The following is a 24,940-nucleotide window of genomic DNA, read 5'->3' as shown; positions in this document are numbered from 1 at the left end:
TGATATCAATAAAGGTTTTTAAATTAAATGTTATTTGCATAGTATTATATAATAAAGGTATAAGACTAACCTGAAAGCATTGATTCTATTTGTAACTTCATTCTCTGTGTCATATATATATAACTGTGCAAATTTTGGAGTAGATCCTTTAGGAGGTAGTAAGCTCCCAATTTGATGATAGTTTTGACCACATAATCTGAACGTTCTTGGCCCTCTTTTCTGGTTGATAGAGACATCAACCTTACCCCCCATTTACGTAAATGAGAAGATAGAGTTATAACTCCTAATATTTTCTCGAAAATGGCTACTTTTAGGACCTATATTAAAACCATTGCAAAATGATAAATGTGAATATAAGACGATATGAACATGTTGATATTAAAAGTTATAATTTGTAACGACCCGAACCATCGTTTCCTGTATTTTCGTCCCGTATTCCCCGTTAAATGCTTATTCATGTTTCAATATGTGTACTTGGTGAATTTGAGTCAATTCAGATCGAGTTTGGTATTAAATGGGACAATTAGTCTCTTTAAGGAAGAATTAGTTTGGAAAAGTCAACTGGACGTTGACTTGTGAGTTAGAGGGCTCGGAATTGAATTCCAATGATTCGTTTAGTTTCGGGGGATAATTTAAGGCCTAGGAGCGCCATCAGAATTAATTTTGGAGGTCCGGTGAAGAAATTAGCTCATTTTGGCGAAGTTAGTATTTTGGCGATTTCCGGTTGATAGGTGAAATTTTGATCCGACGGTCGGAATGGAATTTCGAGAATTTCTATAGCTTCGTTATGTCATTTTGGACTTGTGTACAAAATTTAAAGTCAATCGGACGTGATTTGATATGTTTCGACATCGGGAATAGAAGTTGAAAATTCTAAAGTTCATAAAACTTGGATTGTCGGTTGATTCATGATTTTAGCGTTGTTTGATGTGATTTGAGGCCTCGAGCAAGTCCGTAATGTATTTTGGGAATTGTTGGTATTATTGGTCGGGGTCCCGGGGGCCTCGGGTGTGTTTCGGATGCCCAACGGGTCATTTTTGGAAGATTTTTGTCGTTTTGAGCATAAATGTAATGATCTAAAGGTTTATTTTTAGTTCTAGAGATCCAAATTTGATTTCGAGACTTCCAAAATTTAAATCATGAATTATAGGACTGATCTGAAAATTTTGGTTTAATTTCATCAAGTCGCGATTGGGTTTTTGATGTGAAATGTGAGTTAATTGTTTAACGAGCGAAATGGGTATTGAACTAGGCAAACAAGCTCCGAATTGAGTTTCGATTGAAGGGTTGTGTTTGTATTATTATTTGTGACTCATAGGAACAAGAATAGTCTAATTCCGAGTTCGTATGATGGAGTTAGAGCCATTTTAGTGAAAAATGGCTGTGTTGCAAATTTCTTAAAAGCTGCTGTATTTTCTGCAGTAGTGAACAGTAACCGCGCGGGTGAATAGTGAACAGTGACCTCACGCGCATGAACAGTGCCCCGCGTAAACAGTACCGAAAAATTCTGGACAGATTTAATGTCCAGCAGTCCGAGTTTGGTCATTTGTTTTTACTTCCAAGCTCGGATTTTGGGCGATTTTTAGCAAGAAATCTTGGGAAATCTTGAGGTAAGTCACTTGTTATTATTTCTACTCCATAAATTGAATTATCATCGAATAATCCGACTAGATTACATGTTTTTGAGGAGTAAATTGAAGATTTAGACCTAGGGATTTGAAAATAAGATTTGAAGATTTGAAGATTTGAGGGGTCATTTGAACTCCGATTTTGGTAAATAATATATCTACGGACTCGTTGCGAGACGAGGAATCCGGTGATATGACTTTTGTAATTTTTCGAGAAGTGGGCCCGGGGATCTGGTTTTGCGAATTACGTGAATTTCAATATTTTTCGAGTCTTTTATATTCCCTTAGCCTATTGTAATGTATTCGTTGTGGTTTTGACCAGATTCGACGCGCGAAGAGGTAAATTCGAGAGGCAAGGGCATAGCGGAGTAGACGTTGGACCGTCTTGAGGTGAGTAATGATGTTAATGATACATTCAGGGTTTGAAACCCCGGATTGCACAACATACTGCTGTGTTGAGATGAGACACGCGTTGTATGACGAGCGCGAGGTCATTTACTATTGGGGATTGTGACTTGGTCCATTCCAGTTGATATTTTTACCGCGTAATTGATAAAGATTTATTGTTTTTCACTATGATTGGGCTTATTGCCATATTTGGGCTTCGTGCCAATTATCTGAAATCTTTTGTGAATTTACATCACTATTTTCCTCATGAATTGAAATATTATTTGAACTCAGTCCAATTGAATTATATTATTTTGTGAACTCAGCTACATTTATACTCAACTCTTAATGATATTTATAATGCTGTTGAGCTGAGCACTATTGTTTTACTGATGCCCAAGAGGCTTATGATTATTTTCTGGACTGATTGAGGCCGAGGGCCATACGTGAGGATATGTTGAGTGATGTGAGGAGGCTTTCAGGCCTCGAGCGTTATATGAGGAGGCTTTCAGGCCTCGTGTGTGATGTGTGAAGGCTTTCAGGCCAATTGATATTGCGCTTGGGCTGTAGGAGCCCCTCTGGAGTCTGTACACACCCCCAGTGAGCACAGGGTACCCAGGTGAGTTGGGAGTGGGCCCGAGAGGCCGTTGCTTGTGTGTGGTGAGTTGGGAGTGAGCCCGAGGGGCTGATGTTGTGGGCTGGTGAGTTGGGAGTGAGCCCGAGGGGCTGATACTATACTGAGATTTACATATTGAGCCCGAGGGGCAAGTTTTTGATTTATGCTTACTGTGAAAATTATTTGTCTTTACTGTTTTAAAAGAAGAATTATCTGATACTCACTATTTTACTGTATAACTGATTTTACTGCTTGGGATAGCGCTATATTGTGCCGTTATGAGATTTCATGTTTTCAGTCGTTATTTATTTTTATTACTCACTGGGTCGGAGTACTCACATTACTCCCTGCACCATGTGTGCAGATACAGGCAGAGCTAAGTTCGCTCCTGAGCGCTGATTCTTTCCAGACCAGGCGGTGACTAGGAGTAACGAGGTAGTTGTTGACGTCCGCAACCCCTTTTTCTCCCTTATCTTTGTTATTTATGATAATTCCAGACTTTGTAAAATATTAGTAAACTATGTAGTAGCTCATGACTTGTGACACCCCGATTTTGGGCTGAGTTGGGAGGGTTTTCCTTGTTCTATCACGTTTATTTCACATTTAAGATTATATTGCCCATGATTTAGACTTATTCCTGCTAAGTAATTATAAAGAGATGTACTATTTTGTTGATTGGCTGGCCTTTTCCTCACGAGAGGCGCCATCACGACCGGGTTGGGATTTTGGGTCGTGACATAATTCCTCTAACCTGATCCAAATAAAAGTTGTTTCAAAACTTCAGGAGGCTTCTTAAGATCTGGAAGCTTTATTTTTCCACGATCACAACACATTGTGAAAATAGGTTTTTTTGAGTTGTAATGCTTGCGGATTCTTTCTTCATACCAAAAAAGAGCACCGCACTTTTCGCATTCATATGTAGCATCTCCTATGTCCCAGTAATCTATACTTGCAATAATATACAAAGTCAAAGACAGAGATTATTGATTTATTTTATCCAACTACATTGAGTGAATAAGGAGTATCTGATAAGTACCTTCAGTGTAAATTTTGTCACATTCAACATCCACATCTAAGAAAAGTATTAGTTAAATCAATTAATAGGGATGGATTATTAATATATACATCTATGTTTGTGAATATAGATTCTTTCTTTAATAATAACAGAAAAGTGCAAAGATATGGTTGTCATACCTGGATACTCTTCATCATCTTCATATCCTATGTTATTTGGCAACTGCCCTGTTACATGTATAATTTGTAAAGTGTATATTGATCTAAGACTATTACTACTCCTACTTCTACTCCCCTGATCATCCATAGGCTCTCCTAGAGAAGCTTCCCTTTATTGCACACTCTACTTGTAGTCTATACAGACATACTAAGTTGTCAAGTCAGTTAAGACTTCAATGGAACACTGCCATTCTTTTTAATTTACTACGATTCATAAACATTAGAGGATGGGACGCGCAAGTTGAATCCAGAATTCAAGTATTGGTAAAGACAACTCAACAATCTTCATTATTACATCAAGATGATACAGTGCGTTAACGTACAATATTTTGACATATACTCCTAAACTTACAACTTTTAGTTGCCAGTTCACTTCTTAGTAATACTATCATTCTGAAAAAAATAGTTCCTATATTTCGGGTGTTAGAATTTGAAACAATGCCAAAATATTTCTCTTGAAGATAGTCAATTAAGTAACTTCAAATTCATATAGCCACATCTAGTATAAGGTCATTATTTAAAGGTAAACCAATATCTCATAGAAACATACAGAATGACAGTGTTGTTTATTGCAACCCCGATTTCTAGTAAGAGAGTTGCAGTATTTAATTTTCATTAATCTTAACATTGTATTTTACTTTTAACTAATAACAATATGAATTTCAAATGCTTACCTTGCATTATTGGAGTTTCATTTAAATCTGGCAGAGAATTATGCATTTGCACATCTACAATGTAGTAGGATTGTTAGTATTAATTGAAAGAGTTCCTATTAAATAATAATTTTTTTAACTTTTGATATACTTTAGACGAAAAATTAATATGAGAATCAAACTTTTAATACCTTTTTCAGTTGGAGTGCCATTTAAATCAGGCAATATGTTGTCACTGTACGCACCTATGATGAGAATGTATAATTTTAAAAGTAATACAGATAGAATAAAATAAGTCAACAAAAAATGTATACAATAAAGGTGTTAAATATAGAACACCATTGAGGAACTAACCTTGCCATATAGGAATTGTATTTAAATCGGGGAGAAGATAATTTATTTGCATGTCTGCACAATGAGTTTTATATGCATCATTAGTTGTAGAACTATTAATCAACTTGGCCAAACATTATAATAAGAATAAATTATGATAAAGTAAGTTGTAACAACACAACTAATATATTAAATAGATGATATTTTGCTCACCATTTGTTATATCGGACAAAGGAGGAATTCTTTCTTCACTTCCGACAGAATAGTTTGTATTATTGGAAGGTTCAATATGATGTATTCTCATGTCTACAAAATAATATTTAATATGCATCATTAATTATATAACTAATAATTAACTAAACCAAACATTCAAATAAGAATAAATTTTAGTAAAATATAAAAATATAAAATGCAGAATTTTGAAGGAGGAAACTTCAGAGACAATAATATGCACAACTTTCCTAATGATCAGTGAAACAGAGAACTAACAAAATATAAGCTATATAAATTTTTCGTCCCTTTTAGCTGTTCTTGTTGAACCGGTACCTCTAACCCTTTTCTTCCTTTGAACCACATGTTTTTCATCCTTCGGACTAAATTATTTTTATGTATTCTCACATCAAAACAGAATGAAGCACAAAAATTGAAGGCACCAGAAGATTATTATTAGAAAATCTATAATCTCATAAAACGACAGATGCTAAAATTCAGAGCAATTATAAATTACACAAGGTAGAAGATGATAGTAAAAGAAATTTGGCGACCAAATAAACTTAAGCAGATATTTAGATGATCAAGATTTCCTCAAAGACCAGCAAAAATTGCTAGCGCATCTAGCACACGAGTCCGAAGGAATGCATGAATTTGGATATAAATTCAAGAATAAATCAATTATCTTAAAATTTAGTCTCAGTACATGAATATGGAGTAGAAATAACCTAACACTATAGTTCCACTCCCTTCTGTAATTTGCAACTATTGAATTGCAAACGTTAGAACTCGATTACTGTTGAACTTCTTCAACCAACTTCATGTTGTCAAGTCCTTTTAGAAGCTAAATTTATATGAATACTTCTATCTACTCTTTTACAGTAGATGTTTCACTATAAAGACTTCATAACTTAAACCAGAATTTTATATATCATAATCATCGCCAAAATTATGTTTTTACCCCATTTATCTACAAATTGATCAAAGATTATAATTTTTTTTACTCTATTTGATCTTACTACTTATAAGCTTGCAATAAAAAAAATATAAAAAGTATTTCAGATATGATAATGCTAATCAAAGAACATACCTTTGGTAACAAAGTTTTTTTTGCGCCTTTTCTGATTCTGTATGGTGTATTTGCTTGGTATAGAAAGTGGGATTTTTTGATTTTCCATGGAGAAGGATTTGAGAAGCTGGATTTAGTATGCCATTTTGAAAGACTTTAGAAGAAAGATGAATTGTATTGATGATCGTTATTCTATAGCATCAATTAGTGCATCTCGAGTAAGCTGATAATTTGCAATATGTTCATCTATTGAAGGCCTAAGCTCTCTAAATTTTTTTTCTCTGTCCCTTCGTTCAGCCCTTTGATCTCTTAACTTATTTTGTATCGCCCTTGGGACATTCCTGATAACTTCAGGCTTTGAGTCAGAATCATTATAGGAATAAATGCTGCGATGGCGTACCCTTCTACGTTGTCCCATTCGTTGAATTTGAGAACTCATAGTTGGAGTAATTTGAACGTGTCCTTGTTCAGCCATATTTGAAATAGGACTAAGGAAACAATAAGAATCGCTACAACATCTCATTGTGATAACATAGGACATGCATATTATTTGAACATATTGATGGATTTATACAACTATTTTAAAGACATTGTCAACTGAATGAAGGACAAACATCAGTAGTGGATATAAAGCTTCCTTGGTTGAGCATCGACATGCAATAAAAATAAACAAAAGTTTGTTGAAGCTCTTTCGAATATTAAAGGAGATGAGAAGAAATTGTGAGACAAATTCTGTAATTCTGAAAATTAAAAGGAAAAGTACAAACTTTATAAGTTTCAGCAATTCTGGACATGTAACAACTCAGTTAAAAACAGAAACCACATTATGCTAAATTCCAATATGAGTATTTAGCTATGCAACCTAATTTAAGTCAGTATACTAATAAGATGACAACACAAATACAGTTGTACATAATAAATTCCAGTAGATCACATAAAATTTAGTATATTCATGTCCATGATACTATCCTATATTGCAACAAAAAACAGTAATTAAATTGAAAAAATAGTTTTCCAAATCTGTTATTCCAAAAAGACACTCTGTAAGAAAAAAATGGGGAAAATAAAAGAGCATCTTTAACCAACAATTATGTAAATCGTAAATCTGCAAACAGTGGATTAAACTTCATACCGTTGTTATTGGGCGAAATTTAAAGACTTGAGGCTATCGTGATTTTGCAGAAAAATTTGTTACGTAATATTGTCGGAGTCTCCTCTGTTTTTCTTTGTTCTCTCACTTTTTTTTGTTTTAACGCCTCCCTTATTATGTCCTTTTATAATATCATGTCATTAGTATAATGGGGAAGTGGTTATAGTGGGGCAGTGTGGATGATTTGTGAAGGGAGATGTGAAGTAGAGGGTTGAAACGTGAGGATTGTTGGGTGGGAGTGGGAAAACGTGGGGGGTATATGATAAGAGAAAGAATGTCACGACCTTGATTTTCCACCATCGGGTGTCGTGATGGCGCCTACTATCGGAGCTAGGCAAGACAAATATTTAAAACACCTTTCCTTCTTTCTTTCAAACAATATAATAAACGAGACAAAATTTAAGCGGAAGACTTTAAATCTAAAGCAACTAAAAACCAAAAGTGCGGAGGTTTAATACACATCAATACCCAAGGTCTGGTGTTACTAGCTCACGGACTACTACAGAATACTACAAACAATGTCTAAAAGGAAATACATCATGTTTGTCGGATACAAGATGAACAAACGAAAAACATGGAAAGGGGCTTCGGCCTGCGAACGCCATCTAGGCTACCTCGAGAGTCCCTGGACTGAAAATAGCTCCTAGAAGTCCTACTGCTGTAGTCCGTAAGTTGATCCCTGATTTGTGCACAAAAATACACAGAGTGTAGCATCAGCACAACCGACCCCATGTGCTGGTAAGTGCCTGGCCTAACCCCGGCGAAGTAGTGACGAGGCTAAACAGGACCTACCACAATTAACCTATACAGATATATATACAAGTGCAAGAAAACAATAACAAGATAATACAAAGTAAAGCTAGGAGGGGACATGCTATCGGGGAGTAACAGATAAAAATGAAATATCGAAAAATAAACAGAAGAAACTCCGATCCCATAATATCATATATAAGTGGACGACGTGCCACACGATCCCATAATATCATATATAAGTGGACGACGTGCCACACGATCCCATAATATCATATATAAGTGGACGGCGTGCCACACGATCCCATAATATCATATAAAAGTGGACGGCGTGCCACACGATCCCATAATATCATATATAAGTGGACGGTGTGCCACTCGATCCCATAATACCATATATAAGTGAACGGCGTGCCACACGATCCCATAATATAATTCGAAACATCTGATTTTGTAAGGAGAGTCCCATTAGGAAAAATCAACAACATATCACTCTAACCCGACAAGGGTACATATAACAGCCCAAAATATCCCGACAAGGGAGAGTATATATATCGGTCTACACATCCCGGCAAGGGATTAATCACAATACATTCTCTTTTTAAATCCCTTCTTCCTCAAATAACACATTCATGTTCGAGCTAACGCTCCAAAAGTACACCAATCACAATTTTACCCCAACCGTTCACATTATATGAAACTCATCAAATAAACAAGGAGATTGTGTCACGTTATTCGAATTAAAAGCAATTAAGACTCACGGGCATGCTAGACTCTGGTGCATAAATAACCGTCACCATGCCTATACACCGTACTCCACATTAGCAAGTAGCAGATAACATCCTAATTCTATTCCCTCAAGCCAAAGTTAGAACAAACACTTACCTCGAATGCTCCAAACTCAACTCACGCTTCTAGTATAGTTTTACCTCTTGATTCCACCATCAATCCGCTCGAATCTGGTCATAAGTTACTTAATCACATTAATAATTACTAAATGAATCACTCCCCATGCATGAAAAATAAATGTTACAAGGTTTTTCCCAAAATGGTCAAAAACAACCTCAACCCACGTGGTCGAAACTCGAGGTTCGGACCAAAACCCGGCTACTCATTTACCCACGAATCCAAATATATGATTTGTTTTGAAATCGGACCTCAAATTGAGGTCCAACTTCTCAATTTGTAGAAAACCTAGGTTCTACCCAAAACACCCAATTTCCCCCATGAAAATCTTTGATTTGAATTTGAAATCATGTTAAAAGATGTCAAGGAATAAAGAAATTAAGTTAGAAATCACTTACCAATCGTTTTGGAGAAGAAAAGTTGTTTGGAAAATCGCCTCTTAGGTTTTGGGTTTTTGAAAAGTGGATAAAATGACTAAAAATCCCGAATTTATATATATGCTGGGGCCTGGCGCGGACCGCGCAGAAAATGCACCGTGGCCGTGTGGCTGCCAGCGCGGACCGCGCGGAAATGTACCGCGGCCGCGCCGAGGGAGGGAAGAAGTGGGCTCTCTGAACCCACCCAGCGCAGACCGCACTGATTTGGTGCGCGGCTGCACTGGTCGACCTGGCTACCGACCCTCTGAACCCCCACCACGCGGACCGCACAGAAAAGCACTGCGGCCGCGTGGCTGCCAGCGCGGACCGCGCGGAAACGGCCGCGGCCGCGCTGGGCCTGCAACACCTGAACCTGCATTTTTTTTAAGTCTAAGACCTCCCGAGCCCCACTCAAAACTCACCCGAGCCCTTGGGGATCCAAACCAAACATACATATGATCTTAAAAACATCTTACGGTCTCATTTGTGCGATCAAATCGCCAAAATAACATCATATACATAAAATCAAGCCTCAAAACACATGATTTTCTTTCAACTTTCATAAAACTCCAATTCCCCATTTTAAGTCTGAAACACGTCATATGACGTCCGTTTTTAGCCAAACTTTACAGATAGTGCTTAAAACATATTTAAGACTTGTACCGGGCGTCGGAACCAAAATACGAGCCCGATACCACAGTTTTCTGATCAATTTCCTTCTTCATTTTCCTTAATTAATTTCATAAAACAATTTCACACAAAATTTCATTCCTCGGGCCTTGGGACCTCGGAATTTAATTCCGGGCACATGCCCAAGTCCCATATTTTTATACGGACCCTCCGGGACCGTCGAATCACAGGTCCGGGTCTGTTTACCCAAAATGTTGACCGAAGTCAATATTATGCATATTAATATCAAAATCCATCAAATTTTTCACATAATTCACATATTCTAACATAAAAACTTTCCGGCTACGCACCCGAACTGCGCACGCAAATCGAGGCAACTAAAAGCGAGGTTTTCAAGGCCTCAGAAGCATGGAACAAGGAAGAACTACGGTGATGACCCTTTGGCTCGTCACATGCTCCACCTCTAAAACAACTGTTCGTCCTCGAACGGACAAAAGAAAGAAGTACCTGAGTCGGGAAAATAGATGAGGATAACGGCCCTGCATATCGGACTCAGACTCCCAGGTCGATGCCTCAGGAGGCTGACCTCTCCACTGAACACGCACCGAAGGAAAACTCTTCGACCTCAACTGTCGAACCTGCCGGTCTAGAATAGACACCGGCTCCTCCTCATATGACAGATCCTTGTCCAATTGGACAGTGCTGAAATCTAACACGTGCGATAGATCTCCGCGATACTTCTGGAGCATAGATACATGAAACACGGGATGCACAGCTGACAAGCTAGGTGGCAAGGCAAGTCTATAAGCCATCTCTCCCACACGATCAAGAATCTCAAATGGACCGATGAACCTAGGGCTGAGCTTGCCCTTCTTCCCAAATCTCATCACGCCCTTCATAGGCGATACACGGAGCAATACCCGCCCCCTAACCATGAAAGCAACATCTCTGACCTTGCGGTATGCATAACTCTTTTGTCTGGACTGAGCTGTACGAAGTCTATCCTGAATAATCCTAACCTTGTCCAAGGCCTCCTGAACTAGATCTGTACCCAATAATTGAGCCTCTCCCGGCTCAAACCATCCAATCGGAGACCGACATCGCCTACTATACAACGCCTCATACGGAGCCATCTGAATGCTGGACTGGTAGCTGTTGTTGTAGGCGAACTCTGCTAAAGGCAAAAACTAGTCCCACGAGCCTCCAAAATCAATGACACAGGCTCGGAGCATGTCCTCAAGAATCTGAATAGTCCTCTCGGACTGACCGTCCATCTGGGGATGAAATGTTGTACTCAACTCAACCTAGTTGCCCAACTCTCTCTGAACCGCTCTCCCGAAATGCGAGGTAAACTGCGTACCCCGATCCGAAATGATAGATAGCGGCACCCCATGAAGGCGAACAATCTCCCTGATATAAATCTCGGCTAACCTTTCAGACGAATAGGTGGCTGAAACAGGAACAAAATGCGCTGACTTGGTCAGCCTATCAACAATGACCCAAACTGCATCAAACTTCTTCCGAGTCATCGAAAGCCCAGTAACGAAATCCATCATAATCCTCTCCCACTTCCACTCGGGAAGTGCAATCCTCTGAAATAGACCACCAGGTCTTTGATGCTCGTACTTAACCTGCTGACAATTCAAACACCGAGCCACATGTGCAACGATGTCTTTCTTCATCTTGCGCCACCAATAGTGCTGCCTTCAGATCCTAATACATCTTCGCGGTGCCCGGGTGAATAGAATACCGAGAACTGTGGGCCTCCGCTAAGATCAACTCTCGAATCCCATCAACATTGGGCACACAAACTCGCCCCTGCAATCTCAATACGCCATCATCATCTAAGCTTACTTTCTTGGCACCTCCACGCTGCACCGTGTCTCTCAAGACACATAAATGGGGATCATTGAATTGCCGATCATGGATACACTCCAATAACGAAGAACGAGCGACCGTGCAAGCTAATACTTAACTAGGCTCAGAAATGTCCAACCTCACAAACTGATTGGCCAAAGCCTGAACGTCCAAAGCAAACGGTCTCTCACCGACCGGAATATAAGCAAGACTACCCATACTGGCTGACTTCCTACTCAAGGCATCGGCCACCACATTGGCCTTTCCCGGGTGATATAAGATAGTGATGTCATAATCTTTCAACAATTCCAACCACCTCTTATGCCTCAAATTCAACTCCTTTTGCTTGAACAAATACTGAAGACTCTTATGATCCGTGAACACCTCAAACGCCACACCATACAGATAGTGCCTCTAAATCTTCAATGCGTGAACAATGGCTGCCAACTCCAAATCATGCACTGGATAGTTCTTCTCATGAACCTTCAACTGCCTCGAAGCATAGGCAATGACCTTGCCATCCTGCATCAACACTGCACCAAGTCCAATACGAGATGCATCACAATAGACTGTATAGGGCCCTGAACCTGTGGGCAAAACCAACACCGGTGCCGTGGTCAGAGCTGCCTTGAGCCTCTGAAAGCTCGCCTCACACTCGTCTGACCATCTGAACTGGGCACCTTTCTGGGTCAATCTGGTCATAGGGGCTACAATGGATGAAAACCCCTCCACGAACTGACGGTAGTAACCTGCTAACCCTAGGAAACTCCGAATCTCCGTAGCTGAAGCTGGTCAAGGCCAGTTCTTGACTGCCTCTATCTTCTTCGGGTCTACCTGAATACCTGCTACTGATATGACATGACCCAGGAATGCGTCCGAACTCAACCAAAACTCGCACTTCGAGAACTTAGCATACAACTGACTACCCTTCAGGGTCTGAAGAACCGCTTTGAGGTGTTGCTCTTGCTCCTCCTGACTGCGGGAGTATATAAGAATATTGTCAATGAAGACTATCACGAACAAGTCCAAATAAGATCTGAAGACTCGGTTCATCAACTCCATGAACGCTGCTGGGGTATTAGTCAATCCAAATGACATGACCAAAAACTCATAGTACCCATACCGAGTGCGAAATGATGTCTTAGGGACATCAGACGCCCTAATCTTCAGCTGGTGGTAGCCAAATCTCAAATCTATCTTTGAAAACACCCTCACACCCTGAAGTTGGTCGAATAAATCGTCGATCCTCGGCAGTGGGTACTTGTTCTTAATCGTCACCTTGTTCAATTGCCGGTAATCAATGCACATCCTCATCGAACCATCCTTTTTCTTCACAAATAGCACCGATGCACCCCAAGGCGAAACACTGGGTCTAATGAAACCCTTCTCAAGCAAATCCTGAAGTTGACCCTTTAACTCTTTCAATTCTGGCGGCGCCATACGATACGGTGGAATGGAAATAGGCTGAGTGCCCGGAGCCAGATCGATACAAAAATCAATATCCCTATCGGGCGGCATGCCCGGCAGGTCTGAAGGGAAGACCTCGGGAAACTCCCGAACAATAGGAACAGAATCAATAGACGGGACCTCAGCGCTGGAGTCACGAACATAAGCCAGATAAGCTAGACACCCCTTCTCGACCATGCGTCGAGCCTTCACATAAGAAATAACGCTGCGAGAATAATGACTAGGAGTCCCTCTCTATTCTAAACGGGGAAAATTCGGTAAGGCTAAGGTCACGGTCTTGGCATGACAATCCAAGATCGCATGATACGGGGACAACCAATCCATCCCTAATATGACGTGGAAATCCATCATATCCAAGAGCAACAAGTCAACACGGGTCTCAAGACCCCTGAATACCACCACACATGAATGATGAACCCGGTCCACCACTATAGAATTCCCCACTGGCGTGGACACATATACAGGAATACTCAAGGCCTCACTAGGCATAACCAAATATGGTGCAAAATAGGACGACACATATGAATACGTAGATCTGGGATCAAATAGCACAGAAGCATCCTATCACAAACCAGAATAGTACATGTAATCACAACATCTGATGACTCAGCCTATGGCCTGGATGGCAAGGCATAACAACGGGGCTGGGGCCCACCTCCCTGAATTATATCCCTGGGACGATCTGCTGCTGGCTGACCCCTACCTCTAGCGGTCTGAGCTCCACCTGTAAGACCTCTACCTCCACCTCTATGTCCTCTACCCCCGCCTCTAGTTGGCTGGGCAGGCTGTGGGGAAACTGGTGCCTGGATCATCGGGCGAGGACCCTGCTGCTGCGAGCTGCTGGAAGCTCGAGGGCAGTATCTGGCAATGTGACTCACATCGCCGCAAGTATAACAAGACCTCGGCTGCTGAGAATAACGAAGTGGTGGTGCACTAATAGGTGCTGATAGTGAACTGAAGAGCTGCTGGTCAGAATACTGCGGCTGAGAACCACGACCACCTGGTGTACCATGAGAAGCCTGGAGAGCTGACTGAAAGGGCCTCGAAGGATGGCCTCTACCATAAGAATCCCTACCTCCAGACGAGGTACCACCGAATCTACCAGAATAACGGGGCCTCTTATCATACCCATGACCACCTCTCTAAGCAAGTGCCATCTCTATCTGGCGGGCACCATCTGCCGCCTCCTGAAATGAAATCTCACTACCGGCACTCATGGCCATCTGAACACGGATCGGTTGGGCCAACCCATCAATAAACCTCCGCACCCTCTCTCTATCGGTAGGGAGTATCACAATGGCATGACGAGCAAGATCAATGAACCGGGTCTATGACCATCATAGGACCCTGCTGGAGACGCTTAAACTGCCTGCGAAGAGCATCTCGCTGAGTAACTGGAAGAAACTTCCCCAGAAATAACTCTGAAAACTGATCCCAGGTCAATGATGGCGACCCTGTTGGCCTGGCTAAACAGAAATCCCTTCCATCAAGTCTTGGCGGATCCTGCCAGGCGAAAAGTGGCGAAGTCGACCCCATTGGTCTCTACAATGCCCATAGTTCGTAGAACCTCATGACAGCTGAATATGAAATCCTGAGCATCCTCTGAGGGGGTGACACTATATGTGGTTGTGAAGAGCTTGGTGAAACGATCAAGCCTCTACAAAGCATCCGCGGACATAGCCGCACTATCGCTGGACTGAGCCGCAATACCTGGCTGGGCTGCCACAGCTGGCTGAACTGCCATGGCTGACTGAACTGCTGGAACCTGAGCCTGAGGAGCTACCGGCTCTGGAGTACGAGTATCGGGAGTCTGAACTCCTCCCCCAGCCTGAGATGTGGTTGGAGCTATGGGAAGCAAACCCGCTCTAGAAATGCCCTCCATAAAGCCTACCAGTCAGACCAAAGCGTCCTAAAGCACTGGAGTGTCTATGAAACCCTCTAGGACCTGAGCTGGGCCCACCGGAGCTGCAGGAGCTAGGACCCCTTCATCGTAGTCAACATGAGGCTCCACCTCTGGGACTGCCGCTCGAGGATGAGCTCTGCCCCGGCCTCGGCCTCGCCCCCTATCCCTGATAGGAGCTGCTGCTGGGGACTCGGGCTATTGCGCGGTAGAAGAGGAAGCACGTGTCCTCGCCATCTACGAAAGAACAGAGTGGAAAGACAATCACTACTTGAGAAACAGAATCGCACGACAAGAATGAACAAGGTGAAATTTTCCTAACTCAGTAGCCTCTGCGGGATAAATACAGACATCTCTGTACCGATCCCTCAGACTCTACCGAGCTGTCTGTGAGTTGTGAGACCTAAGTAACCCAGGGCTCTGATACCAACTTGTCACGACCCGGATTTCCCACCATCGAGTGTCGTGATGGCGCCTACTATCGGATCTAGGCAAGCCAAATATTTAAAACACCTTTCCTTCTTTTTTTCAAACAATATAATAAACGAGACAAAATTTAAGCGGAAGACTTTAAATCTAAAGCAACTGAAAACCAAAAGTGCGGAAGTTTAATACACATCAATACCCAAGGTCTGGTGTTACTAGCTCACGGACTACTACAGAATACTACAAACAATGTCTGAAATGAAATACATCATGTTTGTCGGATACAAGATGAACAAACGATGGAAATGGGCTTCGGCCTGCGAACGCCAGCTACGCTACCTCGAGAGTCCCTGGACTGAAAATAGCTCCCAGAAGTCCTACTGCTGTGGTCCGTAAGCTGCTCCCTGATCTGTGCACAAAAATGCACAGAGTGTAGCATCAGCACAACCGACCCCATGTGCTGGTAAGTGCCTGGCCTAACCCCGACGAAGTAGTGACGAGGCTAAACAGGACCTACCACAATTTAACCTGTACAGATATATATACAAATGCAAGAAAACAATAACAAGATAATACAAAGTAAAGCTAGGAGGGGACATGCTATTGGGGAGTAACAGATAAAAATGAAATATCGGAAATAAACAGAAGAAACTCCGGTTCCCATGATATATATATATATATATATATATATATATATATATATATATATATATATAGTGTACGACGTGCCACACGATCCCATAATATCATATATAAGTGGACGACGTGCCACACGATCCCATAATATCATATATAAGTGGACGGCGTGCCACACGATCCCATAATATCATATAAAAGTGGACGGCGTGCCACACGATCCCATAATATCATATATAAGTGGACGGTGTGCCACTCGATCCCATAATACCATATATAAGTGAACGGCGTGCCACACGATCCCATAATATAATTCGAAACATCTGATTTTGTAAGGAGAGTCCCATTAGGGAAAATCAACAACATATCACTCTAACCCGGCAAGGGTACATCTAACAGCCCAAAATATCCCGACAAGGGAGAGTATATATATCGGTCTACACATCCCGGCAAGGGAGTAATCACAATACATTCTCTTTTTAAATCCCTTCTTCCTCAAATAACACATTCATGTTCGAGCTAACGCTCCAAAAGTACACCAATCACAATTTTACCCCAACCGTTCACATTATATGAAACTCATCAAATAAACAAGGAGATTGTGTCACGTTATTCGAATTAAAAGCAATTAAGACTCACGGGCATGCTAGACTTTGGTGCATAGATAATCGTCACCATGCCTATACACCGTACTCCACATTAGCAAGTAGCAGATAACATCCTAATTCTATTCCCTCAAACCAAAGTTAGACCAAACACTTACCTCGAATGCTCCAAACTCAAATCACGCTTCTAGTATAGCTTTACCTCTTGATTCCACCACCAATCCGTTCGAATCTAGTCATAAGTTACTTAATCACATTTGTCGCACCTCCTTTTCCGCGCCCGCGAGGGTGCGTAGGGAGTTTTCTCCAATTGAAGGACAGTCGAAACGGGATTTGTTTGTTTGTTTCAGAGTCTCCACTTGGGAATTTTAAGGCATCCCAAGTCACCAATTTTAATCCCTGAATCGAGGAGAATATGACTCTGTTTATTATTCTGCGAACCAGAAATCCTGAGTAAGGAATTCTGTTAATCCGGAAGAAGGTGTTAGGCATTTCCGAATTCCGTGGTTCTAGCACGGTCGCTTAACTGTTTTTATTCTTGGCTTAATTATCTCGATTTTACATTTTTATTGCATGATTTTGTTACCGCTTCTGTTTAGATTGTTTATAATTAAAGACCCTTCTTCGAATCGAATCACGCATACGTGTATTCGTTTTATATATTATATTTTTTTTTACGTGAGAAATCGTGTCACGCGTACGTGTACACAATGATATTGATAATATATTTATTATAAAAATAATCATTTTTTTTCGAAATTGTGTTTAAAAATAAAATTAAGAACATTCGCCTTTCTTAAATAGTGAACCACACATCTCGGGTTTTATAAAATTAATTTAATATTCCCCGACGAATCTCTTTTTAATAAAAATTTGCTCGAAATTGCGCGAACGCATAATCCGAATTGCCTTTAGAAGTATAATCAAGTCACGCGAACGCATCCTTAATTATGCAAATATTCTTGACAGTAATATAAATTCTCTACAAATGTTTATTGCATCCATCTATTTTTAAATGTAAGAGTCATGGAGAATCACCGATTGGGATGCCAACAAATTTCTTTGACAAAGAATTCAAAATTTATTAGGCGTTGCTACAAGTCTTATTTTACGCGTATGAATTATATACCTCAAAACTATTCAAATTTTAAAGAATTAATGATATGAAAAAGAAACAAACAACATGTAACTAAAAATACTACCATTTTTATCGTGGATACAACATTAATATATCCAAAAATCGAATCACATATAAAACTGGAAAAAGAATTAACTTGATAGACAAATTAATAGTTTCTGAAGAATTTTCATTGTTATATTTAATGCGAACTCTATTTCTACATATCCTTGACATAAAATGTTGCAATTCGTGCTTATAAATCCTATATCCTTTTCATATACTTGTTTTTAGTCCAAAGTTATAATTATTTAGTTAATTTTTTATTACGAAGATTGAGTTTGAGATAAATAAACCAATTCTTATTCTCTGCCTACACGAATATTTAAAAACACTAACTTCTATATTTTGTAAAAAATCATCGACATTATTTCATACATTAAAAGAAATGAGTTGATCGCGTTCCTAAAATAACTATGCCATTTGTTATTAAGAAAGAGAACTAATCTACCAATTGATTTAATAAGACGACATCATCTAGCCTTAAACAAAATTAGATATTTGACAAAATAAGCTAGTAATGTAATTTCTGGGTATTTCCGTACTATTCTTTACTTAGCTAACAATATCACATGATTTAATTAATGGCCAATTTTCTGCAATGTTCCCTATCTCAACAATTCAAACAGTAAATATCATCACTAGTCCTCAAAACATATAAGATTATCGTGGAATTTACTACTCCAGAAGGTTAATTAGTTAACAATTTATCATGTCAAGTATAATACTATATTAACCAACTAAAACAAAACTGAAACTTAAACTAATAAAATTTAAATGAGTAGAAGACATCCTTATAATTCCAAACTTCATTTACTTGCCATGTTGAAGCTTTTCATGACATGAATTTACAGATATGTACCTGATATTGGAAGCAAGAAAATGAAGATGAGAATCAGCGGCAGTAATAACAGTACAACATCAACAACTGCCCAGCAACAGTAACAACCCAGTACAGACCGGTGGAGTAGTAATCCCAAAAACAAAAGCTTTAAGCTTTAAATGAAACAACAACCATTAATACTAATTTCAAACAAAGAAAGAAAGCAGTAGATTTTTTAGCTTTTATTTTTATTTTGAAAGCTTAAATATTTTTCGGAATTTTTCTCTCTTCTATTCTCTGTCCGTTTTTTTCTCTATCTGTGTGTGTATTTTTTCTCGTATCTTTTCTCTATTTCTGTTCTCTCTATTGTCTTCAAGACTTCACATATATAACACATCCCATAAACCTTTTAATTAATTAAAATCAATACTTTTTCTCTACCCAACCCATTATCTTTCCACTCATCCCCATTACATTAAATAAACATATCACATCACCCCATTATATTTTGTCCCCCCATGCTTCATTTAAAATAATGCAAGATTCCCCTTTAAATTAAATCTTGTCCCCCCTTTATATTAAATAATCATATCACAACCCACCCCATTTCATTTTGTCCCACATGCTTCAAATAAACAATTACAAAATGTACAATTCCTAAACTACCCCCTCCGACCTTACTGAAATTACCAAACTACCCCTGAACGTACTACAAATTTACCAAACTACCCATCAGCTATAACACATCAATTAATCAAACTTAACCAAAATATAGACAATATGATCAATTTCTAACAATGTTCAAACAACAATATGAACACGGATGAACATCATAACAACAATATCACATGAACACAATTTTAACAACATTTCAACAACAAATCACATGAACACAAATTGAACAACAAAGAACAACTAAAATTTGATTGAACAATATTTTAGCAACAAACAATCCTATTTTCGGATTCAACAACTACAACAAACAAGTATATTTGGATTTCTAAACTTCAATCATATTGAACTTAAAATCAATTCTAACAACATTACAACCAACAATTCAAGAACAATCAAACAAAGTATGAACATGAATTGAATCTATTTTGAACAACAAATATGATGGATTTAAACGATTAAACCAACATATTTCTCTAACACAACTAAATTCTTTAGACAAATAACAAGATCGACGAATAAACAATTATGAACTTAAGCTTGAACTTAACAATATTAACAATTTCTAACAATACATAAACACATGAAACAAATTGAAGAAATAGTTAATTAAATTTCAATTTGAATCTAACAAACATCAAACTAACAAATATTCACTTAAACAATAATACAAACATGACATGAATATGAAAACAACTAATTAAACTTCTATTTTGAAATCTGAAAATTAATTTAACAAACAACATGAACACACTAGAAAATTATTTCAATGATGAACAACGAACAAAACAAGGATTAAATCGTTTAACGATTTTGGATCCGGAAAATATCAAACAAAAATATGGACAAAAATAAAACTCAAAAACAACTAACTGGAGGTGAATCAACGACGAACTTTGATTGTAAACAAATCTGTCCGAGCCTCGACCAAAGCTCGAACGAAGGACGACGAAGACGAAGAAGAAGTAGAAGCAGCGGCGGAGGAAGGAGGAGCAGCGGCAGCGTCGCGGACAGCCATGGCTGCTCGTCGCAGCTGGACACGGGCAGCAGTTGACGCGGCAGAACAGAAGCAGCTGGTCGACCATGGCAGCATGAAGCAGAAGCTCGCAGCTAGCAACAATGGCGAGGAGCTGGAGCCGCAGCCTTGCGCAGTTTCGAGCAACAGCAACGACAACTACGGCGGAGGAGCAGCTGGTCGTCTACTGCTGCTGCGTTCAGAAGCTTATGGAGAAAATGGAGCAGCAGTTCGGGAAGCCATGGACGACGCAGAGGCAGCAAGAAAAAGCAACAAACATGGCGATGGGTTGACGACGAAGACGCAGCCATGGACGAGCCTTTTGAGCTTGACATGGAGAAAATGGGCTTCTTGGTGGTGTGTGCGCTTGTGTCGAAGGAGATTAAGCTGCTGGAGCTTAGCCATGGATGTGTGTTTTAGAGTTTGGAGAAGAAAGAAGAAAAGAAGAAGAAGAATGATAGGGGGGGCGGATGACTTAGGTCATTTTTAGGGTTTTTGGTTTTTTTTTTGTTTTTTTTGTTTTGTGTCTTTGAAATGCAAGATAGGGGTATTGGGTCTTTTGGGTTATGGACTGGGTCGACCCAGTTCGAAATGGACTGGGTCGTAGGGAAGATTGGGCCATTTTTTGGGCCTATGGCTTGAAATTGAAGAAGAGGCCTAATTCCGACTTTCTTTATATTTTCGCTCTCTTTTCTTCTTTTATTTTTTCTAAAACTAAATTATAAAAATACTTAAACTATTATTAAGAACTAAATTAAGTTATAAAAGCGCAAATTAACTTCCAATAACAATTAACGCACAATTAAGTATTAATTAAGCATAAAATTGTATATTTGGACATTAAATGCTAAAAATGCAAACTATGCCTATTTTTGTAATTTTTAATTTTGTAAAACAAATTTAATTACTAACAGTTGTAGAATTAAATCCTATATGCAAAATGCGACATATTTTTGTATTTTTTATTAATTTAGCAAATAAACATATACAAATAATTATTCAAAATATCACAAAACATCACAAAATTGCACACCAAGAAAAATTACTTTATTTTTTGAATTTTTTGGGAGTAATTCTCATATAGGGCAAAAATCACGTGCTTACAGCTGCCCCTCTTTGCCCGAAGACACGAAGGGTTTTCGTGCAAAGATAAAGCGAGCGATTTTTGGCTATTCGAGTACTCCGTTGAAGCATTTTTTGAAAAAGATTTGACCGAACCTTTGCTTCAAAGGTTTCCTACATATCCTGGGCTAAACAGGAATCAGGTCAATGTAGTTCGGGAAACTTTGGTAGCTGGGACTACCGTTGGACTGCACTATTACTGTTGTTGCATGCTATTACTACTGCTTACCGATCTCCTTGTTACAACGTGCTTAAAAGAAAACAAGAAGCTAGGCTAGAGTACAATTTGTTTTTGTTGCCTTGCTTCCTTGTCTGCTTGCATTTCTTCCGGTACTTTTCTTTTTTTGACACATGCACTTGAGTTTGTGCTGCGACCTCTTGTTGCAACCTTCTGCTTCCCGGTGCCGGGGAATTTTATTGTTTCCTGCTGGGGATTCCTATTGTAACCCTCTGTTTTATTGTTCTCTGACTTGATCTTGAAATGTATGCCTCTGTTATCTGGGCGGGCTCCCAATTTTAATACTTGAAAATTAAAGACTTGAAATGTATGCCTCTGTTATCTGGGCGGGCTCCCAAGTTCAATGCTTGAAAATTAAAGACTGAAATGTATGCCTCTGTTATCTGGGCGGGCTCCCAAGTTCAATGCTTGAAAATTAAAGACTGAAATGTATGCCTCTGTTCTATGGGCGGGCTCCCAACTTCAACAACAACTTTAAAAATGAATGCCATTCCTCTCTTCAGGCGGGCTCCTGACTTCAACAACAACTTTGAAAATAATCGCCATTCCTCTCTTCAGGCGGGCTCCTGACTTCAACCAATACATCGCCATTCTGTTCTTCAGGGGGGCTCCTGATTTCAACAACTTTAAAAAATAAAATCCTATTCGAGGGCGGATGAACCCGAAATATCCTATTCGAGGGCGGATGAACCCAAAATATCCTATTCGAGGGTGGATGAACCCAAATATCCTATTCGAGGGCGGATGAACCCAAAATATCCTATTCGAGGGCGGATGAACCCAAAATATCCTATTCGAGGGCAGATGAACCCAAAATATCCTATTCGAGGGTGGATGAACCCAAAATATCCTATTCGAGGGTGGATGAACCCATATATCCTATTTAAGGACTTTAAAAAATAAAATCCTATTCGAGGGCGGATGAACCCGAAATATCCTATTCGAGGGCGGATGAACCCAAAATATCCTATTCGAGGGCGGATGAACCCATATATCCTATTCGAGGGCGGATGAACCCAAAATATCCTATTCGAGGGCGGATGAACCCAAATATCCTATTCGAGGGCGGATGAACCCAAAATATCCTGTTCGAGGGCGGATGAACCCAAAATATCCTGTTCGAGGGCGGATGAACCCAAATATCCTATTCGAGGGCGGATGAACCCAAATATCCTATTCGAGGGCGGATGAACCCAAAATATCCTATTCGAGGGCGGATGAACCCAAAATATCCTATTCGAGGGCGGATGAACCCAAAATATCCTATTCGAGGGCGGATGAACCCAAAATATCCTATTCGAGGGCGGATGAACCCAAAATATCCTATTCGAGGGCGGATGAACCCAAAATATCCTATTCGAGGGCGGATGAACCCAAAATATCCTATTCGAGGGCGGATGAACCCAAAATATCCTATTCGAGGGCGGATGAACCCAAAATATCCTATTCGAGGGCGGATGATCCCATTTTCAAAATCTTGGAATTGTCTTACCTCCGACTGTTTTTCTTCGAATCGTGTTGTCTTGCTATCTCTTAAAACTTGAATTAATTTCCTCGTTCCTCCGAGAAAATTTTCTACAATGGCAGAAAATTTTCTGCCCTAGTTTTGGTGATTTTCCTTGTTCTCCAGGTGGACGCCTGACTTCTGATATTTCAACTCTTCTTCCTTGTGCTCCATGTGGATGCCTGATTGCTATTTCAACTATCCTTCCTTGTTCTCCAGGTGGACGCCTGACTTCTGATAATTCAACTGTTTTCCCTTGTTCTCCAGGTGGGCACCTGATTTCTTCTTCAATTTTTCATCCTCATTCTCCAGGTGGACGCCTGACTTCTTCTTCAATTTTTTTTTATCCTCCGCTCTGCTTTGTTCTTGCTTGCTGGGGATAATACCACTGTGGGAGTCTCCTTTCTTCCCCTCCTTCAAATTTGTTTTTGGTTTTTTTTTTCTCTTTTTTTTCAACACTGCTGGGGATAAAAGTGTTATTTTCTTGGGATAACGTTGTTGAGGATAACGCTGCTGGAGAATTTTATCCCTTCAAATCGATGCTTCATTCTTTTGGAAGCTGCTGGTGATGATAATGGCTCTTTGCTTTTCTGAGCACAAATGTCATCTCTTTGTTCTGTCTGCTGGGGATCAACTTCCTCCATTGGAAACTTATTATGTTGGGGGCAACCCTGGTTCAAAGACCACTTCCTTGGTGCTATCTTTATTCTTCCCCAAATGGGTACCTGATTTTCCAGAAAATTTTCTAACTGAAAAGAAAATTTTCTGCCCCAGTTTGACAATCTTTCTTGCGGCATGCATTTCCGACATCAATGCCATTTCCTTTACCTGTTTTAACTCAAACAAAATTTGTTAGCTTAAAGCGTGGTAGTTGGTTGTGATACTCCACTGGGATGGCTTTTCCCTTTCTCCTTCCTTGCTCTGCATTCCACCAGGGACGATATTATTTGCTGGGGATAATCCTTTTCTGCTAGGGATATCCCTCTTCTTTCGTGACATGGCTCAGAGACTTGCATTTTTCCGACCTTTTAGTATCGCATGAATTTTCCAAGCCATGCTTATTGCTCTCCTTGTTTGTCCACGGGCCTTGGCCTTGAGGTTTTAATAACCTTTGATTTTGGCAAGGATATCCCTCTTGACACTCGTTGATCTTTTTGTCAATTCCATTTTGCTGGGGATATCTTCTTTACTGGCCTCGCGTTTGTTCCTTGCTGACTATACCATTTGTATGTATTAGTCAGATCTTATCTTGGAAAGCTAATGGCCTATTTTGAAGTCATTTCCCACTGGTTCTGACCAAACAGACTCTACTGGGGAAATTTCTATGAAAGGAAAAGATAAAAGGGAACAGAATAAAAGACAACGGAAAAAGATGACTCTTTAACAAAAGAAACTATAAATAAAAACCTATCAAACGCAAATACCGACTCTAATGGTCATGACATGCACATGTGGCCTATCCTTCGTCATCAATCGTCTTTCGAGATCTTCCCTTGATTTGGCGATTCCCCATCTGA

At 39.7% G+C, this 24,940-nt stretch overlaps 1 protein-coding gene across 1 annotated transcript in view; it reads right to left on the bottom strand.

Moving 5' to 3' along the window:
* The window catches only part of LOC107787946 (uncharacterized), a 33,290-nt gene extending 33,038 nt beyond the window's left edge, over nucleotides 1–252 (bottom strand). The window contains exon 1 of the mRNA XM_075256431.1: nucleotides 71–252. Coding sequence (XP_075112532.1) covers nucleotides 71–252 — 182 coding nt within the window. The remainder of the gene's footprint in view (nucleotides 1–70) is intronic.
* Nucleotides 253–24,940: the final 24,688 nt, after the last annotated feature.

This window comes from Nicotiana tabacum, chromosome 6 (genome assembly GCF_000715075.1).
Source record: "Nicotiana tabacum cultivar K326 chromosome 6, ASM71507v2, whole genome shotgun sequence".
NCBI lineage: Eukaryota > Viridiplantae > Streptophyta > Magnoliopsida > Solanales > Solanaceae > Nicotiana > Nicotiana tabacum.
This window is presented reverse-complemented; position numbering and strand designations above follow the sequence as displayed.